Here is a 6,593-nt window from a genome sequence, read left to right on the forward strand (position 1 = left end):
TTCCCTACAACAGGAATGACCAATAAGTTTTGCTCTGCAGGAGACCCCTGTAATCAGTGCCCTTATCACCCAGATTGCCAGAGATGAGCCTCTGTCTCAGACATGAACTAGAAGCATTTTTAAGCTTGACCTCCCTATATATGTGATCAGCAAAGTCTTGGCCAGCAAGCGCTGCTCTTTTGGGCAAAAAGAGCCAAAAGCTTGTGGTACCAGTTTGCTGGTAGAGGAGCAATGATCTGTGTTGAATTCATCATCAGTTCTCAGTGGGTGTGTGCAGGAAGCAGGGGGGAGACTCCCAAACTTGTCCCCAGCTGTGTAAAAGCAAATCTGAGCAATGCCTTGGCACTATTGCCCAGAGAAGCTGTGGCTGCCCCATCCCTGGAAGTGTCCAAGGCCAGCTTGGAGCAACCTGGGACAGTGGGAGGTGTCCCTGCCCAAGGAACCAGATGAGCTTTAAGGTCCCTTCCAACCCAAACCATTCTGGGATTCCCTGATTCTGTGGTGTTCGCAATTATCCATAAAGTGTAGCGTGACCATTTTTAAGGCTTTCTTTGCATATCATGAAATGCTGCCAGTGAAAAGTTGAGGATACTCTAAATATTATTTATGAAATCGGTCATATCCATTCATCCTAGCTAAGTATATGTATTCCAACAATAAATGAACCTAATGGGACCTAATGCATCATAATTGTTCGTCAGGCTCAGAAGCTTTGACAGCCAATTTCAATGTGAAGAAGGAACATTGCAGATTATATATTATAAAATAGGTGCAGTTTAACTCTGATCAGTTGCCATAAATGCTATTTACAGATTATTTATCTCAGGAAAACACATTGGCACAGTTACAGGGATATCCACCAGGCCCTGCTGTTCTTTAAGAACACAAAAATCAATGTCCCACTTTGAAGCCAACCAAATTCTGCCTGTGAGTCATGTTCAGAGTCCAGTAAGGTCTTTGCTTTGTGCTTGGATTTCAAATCAAGCCTGGGGGCCACTGTGCTTTCCAGGATATTCTGTTTACAAGGGATGCAGCAGCAGGAAAGGCTTTTAAATGACAGGACAGCCACAATTTTTGGGAGAGCTTTGGTGCATGTCTATTAACAAAGCAAAATACAAACTGAACCACATGGGGACCGGGAACATGAGCGAATATTCATCTTTGGGGGCATTTTGATGTGAGGACAGCTGGATTGCAGGATAAACTCAATAGATTTTCCTGTGTAAACAGTTTCTGTCTCTGTCTCAGTCAGCACGAGGCTGCCTGTGGGAGGGGAGCAGTGTTCAGCTGGTTTTTACAACTCCCCTCTCAAACGAGACATTTGCATGGATGTAGGGCCCATCAGTGGGCTGAGATGTCACCTCTCCACACAGTGAGTTTGTCTGAACAGTGACTGAAGCAGGGGCTGCCTGGGAGGGTGCAAACTCCCTGAATGTGCATCAGCAGGATGGTCCTCAGGCAGGTGTGCCTTGGGAATGGGGTTTGCTGTACCTCAGTGTCCTACACACATGGACCCCACACCTGCAGCTGACACACTGCTGCTCTCCTGAGGAGTCTGTGCAGAGCCCTGGCGAGGCCGGAGCCCGGCCTGGTGGCCGTGTGTGAGAGGGAAGGGGATGAACTCAACCCATCCTAACTCACCCCGTGCCTTTCTCTACCCCACGTTCTGCTGCACAGAATCAGGCCCTGAATTCCTTCCAGGGAGCTCTGGTGATTTTGTTGCCTGGCTGTTGTTTTTTCGGGGGCCTGTGGTGATGAGCTTTGGCACTGATACACAGTGAAGGGACACCTGAAATTCCCTTGGGGCTGGGAGGTTTGTGTGCCCTCAGTGAGCACGGGGGAGATTAAGGATGGAAACCTTTCTCCAGGAGTAGGAAACCCACATCTAATTCATAGAATCCCAGAATGGGTTGGGTTGGAAGAGCCCTTAAAGCCCATCTTGTTCCACCCCCTGCCATGGGCAGGGACACCTTCCACTGTCCCAGGCTGCTCCAAGCCCCAATGTCCAACCTGGCCTTGGGCACTGCCAGGGATCCAGGGGCAGCCACAGCTGCTCTGGGCACCCTGTGCCAGGGCCTGCCCACCCTCCCAGGGAACAATTCCTTCCCAATCTCCCATCCAGCCCTGCCCTCTGGCACTGGGAAGCCATTCCCTGGGTCCTGTCCCTCCATGCCTTGTCCCCAGTCCCTCTCCAGCTCTCCTGGAGCCCCTTTAGGCCCTGCAAGGGGCTCTGAGCTCTCCCTGGAGCCTTCCCTTTTCCAGGCTGAACACTTCCAGTTCTCTCAGCCTTTCCTTACAGAAGGGCTGCTCCAGCCTTTGGATCATCTTTGTGGCCTCTTTGAACTGGAGCTCCTCATACCTGGCAAACATGGAAAATATCTCCAGCATTTGTAAGCCTTCCTCTACTGCTTGCTTTGGGTTTCCTTTGGCTGTAGTTTCAAAACTCAGTAGCACTTCAAATGTGACATTTGATAGCAAAGAATGATGACAAAGGTGGGGGGAAGGTGCAATACAGAAGCAGTGGTTGTGTTTAATCACATTAATGGCAGCAGCCTAGGTTGATAATAAATTGTACAAGTCCAAAGACCTTCTTTGGTCCAGGAATGTTGTTAATTACCTGTCTACAGCCATCAGAAAAGAAATTAGTATTGCAGGAGTTGGGTTGGTGGAGGGAGAAGGCTTAATCCATGTACTGTGGGACTTCCTTGCAGAGAGAAGGGAGATTGTGGCAGAACAAAGTTGAATTAATTCCAGGTGTCATGGTCATTTGTGTGGAGAGAACTTTGCCTTCTTTGTCCCTCTTTCATGAGGTGTCTCTCACTCCCCACTTCTGATTTTCCTTGCTTACATTCATTGAATACATCAACTTGGGATTCTTCTCCTCAGCCTTTCTTTCATTTCTGCTTTTATTTGTTTCAGGATTTTTTCGCTCGTGGCTAATTAGGATTTTTTTACAGCCTTTTAAGTTTTATGTACACATTTCCTTTATTTATTTGCTTTGCAAACGGTCTTAATTTGCTTATGATGATTTTTAGTTTCTGTTCTCAGAGAAGATCATTAAACATAAGCCATTTTCAGTGCAGGATATCAAGACTAGGGGGATAACAAGGCCAGGAGTGACATGCTCCGGCCTTGGTCCCTGTGCAGAAATGAGACAGTGAAATCTCTCCTCACTACTCTCACACAAACACATCCTGATGATGCAGTTAATGACTCTGGGTGTGATGAATGGTGCCATAAAACTCTGCTGGGGTGAATTGCTTGACAACACTGAAATTAGGAGATACGTTTTATTATCTAATGTCTGCCTGAATGTATAAAATAAAAAAATAAATAAAATGTGAGAAGGGGGTAGGGAGAAGCACTGTTCTATATTCACTAGCCATGAATATTTATAGAGATATTTTCAGTGAACAATTAATTTTGCAGACTTCTAAGCTGGAGGTTTAATCCTGCCTTGAACAGTTTGCCTCCCCATAATTGTTTTATTTTTGAACCATGTTTTTATTTTTAACCTGTCAGGTGAGTTGCCAGAATCCAGGAGAGTCTCCCCTGGGGCAGCTCCAGCCAGACAAGCCCTTCCCTGATGATTCCCCGATTCCCTGAGACCAGACATGTCTTGGAGCTGGCTGGTGTGGATGTTGTGCTCCATGTGCCATGGTGTGCCTGGTTTATCCCCCTCACTGACCTGCTCCTCTCTCTCTCCCCTCCCTGTCTCTGCAGCTTTCGCTCCCGGAGGAACAGAACGAAGTAACAAGGAATGGCTGTGAGTCCAAGGAACTCGTGTACCTGGTGCAGATCTCGTGTCAGGTAAACGCCCCGTTTCCTCTCCCCAGCCTGGCTTTCATTCTCTTTCCAACAGAGCCCCAGAATACTGTGATGTGACACTTCCCTGTGGTGTGGTTGGGGTTTTCCATCTCTTCCCTGGCTCAGTCCCCCAGGGATACTGCCTGTGGTGCTGCCACCAGGACGTTGCAGGAGAGGAGAAGCATTGAGGGGAGAGAATGGAGAATGTGAAGCAAAGACTCCTCGCTGATGCCCAGGGATGAGCCCAGAGACAGGAGTGGGTGTGCCCAGGCTGAGGGCACTTTGGGGGGACACGGACACCTGGACAGGGAGAATCCCAGCCAGGGGTTTGTTACCACAGTGTGCTGCTCCCAGACACCTGGTGTGGAATTCTCATCTCAGGATGCTTTGGGCAGAGGAATCTGCTGCTCTGTCCCACAAATTCTCCACCTGCTGATCTGTGTGACTTTGTAAAATGCTACATAATGGGTGTGTTTTAATATGCTCAGTGAGTCCCTCTCTGTGGGAGATGCAGGGCAGGGGCAGGTTCAGTGCAGTTACTGCCTGGGTTTGGGTGTTTTCCTGGGTTTAGGATAGCAGCTCTTTCCATGATTCACCTCAGCACCTGAGCATCCCGCTTCTCAACGAGTACACACAGATGGGGTGAATCTGCAGTGTCCCTGCTCTGCTGCCTCAGCTCTGTGCTCAGAGTGGGCTGTTGGGAGCGCTGAGGAACACAAACACAGCATCCTTGATCCCGAGGAACAGAGCATCCTGCATCCTATGGAGCAGAGCATCCCACATCCTGGAGAGCAGAGCCTCTTGTTCTGTTCTGGAGATGGAGCCTGGCCAGGCTGAGCTCCAGCAGGGTTAATTCCAGCAGGGAATTCCCCTCTGTGGGCAGCTTTCATGTGTTCCTGTACGTGTTTATAAATGTGCTCTCGGGAGAGGGAAGGGAGGTTCCAAGTGGACATCTCTCAAATTTGCCAGTGTTTGGGAATTTTCCAGGACTGTTGTAACCCCCTGGAGCCAGTCTGGCACAAAAGCAGCACTTCCCAGGCCAGCAGCCCAGGCTGGCAAGCAGCACAGCAAACCCTGAGGGCGGGCACACGTCTGTGTCCAGCCACGGGCAGGGCAGTGCCTGGGAAATGGAGTTCCAGGGGACTGTAGGAAACTGGAATTTCAGTGTTTCGAGCACTCACATTTGGGACACATTTGCAGTGCTTAGTGGAGGGATGAGCCCGGGGTTATTCCCTGGCTGTTGCAGGTGAGGCTGGAGAACGTGGCAGTTTTCCTCTAGCTCCAGAGTACATCACTTCTGATCCTTCCCCCACCCTACTACACCTGCAGAGGTTCACAGGGTGCCTCAGGTATAAGTGTGTCCCAAAGCCTGCAGAATGTCCCTGTGCAGGAGGGAGCCTCAGGAGCAGCAGAGAGCTGGGATGGGGCAGGATGGAGGTGAGGCCTGTCCCCACTCCTCTGGCACCTCACTCCCACTCTCCAGTGCTTTGCAGGGATGTGTCTGAGGGTACAGATGGATTTCATCTGTGTGGGGACAGTGGGGGAAATTCTGAGCCTGGCAAAGGGAATTGCTCCTCTTGCAGGCCCAGCTCCTGAGAAATTCCCTTCCCTGTTTGACTGAACTCAAATGGAAACACTGGGAGTTGGCTTCATCCCTTTAAAGGATGGGCATAGAACCAGCCACCTTTGTCTTCCTTTCTTCCTTTTTCTTTTTCCTTTTATTTTTACCTTCTTTTCTTTCCCTTTTCCTCTTTTCCTTTCCCTTTTTCCTCATTCCCTTTTTTCTTTCTCCTTTTTCTCTTTCCCCTTTTTCTCTTTCCCCTTTTCCCCCTGTCTGTCTTCACCTTTTCTTCTTTCCCCCTTTCCCTTTCCCTTTTCTCTTTTTCCTTTTTTCATTACTTTTCCTGTATTTTTTTCTTCTTTTTTCTCTTTTTTTTTTCTCTTCTGTTTTAAAGTACTCTACCTGGCTAGCTCAAGCTTCTCCCTCCCCCAAGTGACCCTCTCCCATATTACTCCATGTCCCTGTCTCTCAGATCAATAGAAAGCTGAGAAGCTTGTGACATCTGGATCCAGTGACCAGGAAGGCATGGAAGGAACTGCACAGCTGAGCACCATTTCTGCCATGGAGATACCTCACCCCTGACATCCCATGGCCTCTCCCAGTGCCCAGGGGAAGATTCCATTCCATCACATGTTGGACACCAGCAGTGTCTGCGTGGATTTGGCTCCACATGAGAATGGAATGGGAGGTGTGAAATAGCTCATGGAATGATGGTGCAGTGGGGACAGATTTTGGCAGGACGCAGCTGCATCAGGCCAAAAATATTGAAGGAGGGAGGAAAAAAGCCTGAAAACCAAATTTGGCTTTCCTCACCCTTTGGATGTGCTTCCAGCACTGGTGTTCAGCCACTGCAGCAGCCTGAGCAATATCCTGGATTGCTCAGATGGACACAGGGAATTCTGTCAGTGAGGCTGCATCCACAGAAATGTGGAAGCTTTCAAACAGCTGTGCTTTGTTGCAGAAGCAGATAGCAGAGAGTGAGGGTGTTGCCGTCCTGGCAGCTTTGGATTCCAGACTTAGAGAAATAAGTTAAACCCATGGGTTTGGGGTTCAGTGCTGGGCCTTGCCCAGTTTGGGCTGTGCAGACCCACCCTGTGTGCTGGGGCCCATCAGTGGCATTTACTGTGTCATTTCCCTCTGGAGCAGGCAGCAAAGCAAAGCTTTTGAACGGCAGATATTTCAAACATCCATCTCAGCCTTGGCTGGGTTTGGCAGGACACAGCTA

The 6,593-nt window shown here is 49.2% G+C and overlaps 1 protein-coding gene across 1 annotated transcript in view; it reads left to right on the forward strand.

Annotated features, from left to right (window-relative positions):
* Nucleotides 1-6,593, forward strand: part of ARHGAP32 (Rho GTPase activating protein 32) — a 176,095-nt gene that overhangs the window by 77,470 nt on the left and 92,032 nt on the right. The window contains exon 6 of the mRNA XM_017738338.1: nt 3,724-3,810. Coding sequence (XP_017593827.1) covers nt 3,724-3,810 — 87 coding nt within the window. The remainder of the gene's footprint in view (nt 1-3,723; nt 3,811-6,593) is intronic.

The sequence above is a fragment of the Corvus brachyrhynchos genome, unplaced genomic scaffold (assembly GCF_000691975.1).
Source record: "Corvus brachyrhynchos isolate BGI_N302 unplaced genomic scaffold, ASM69197v1 scaffold46, whole genome shotgun sequence".
Taxonomy (NCBI): Eukaryota; Metazoa; Chordata; class Aves; order Passeriformes; family Corvidae; genus Corvus; species Corvus brachyrhynchos.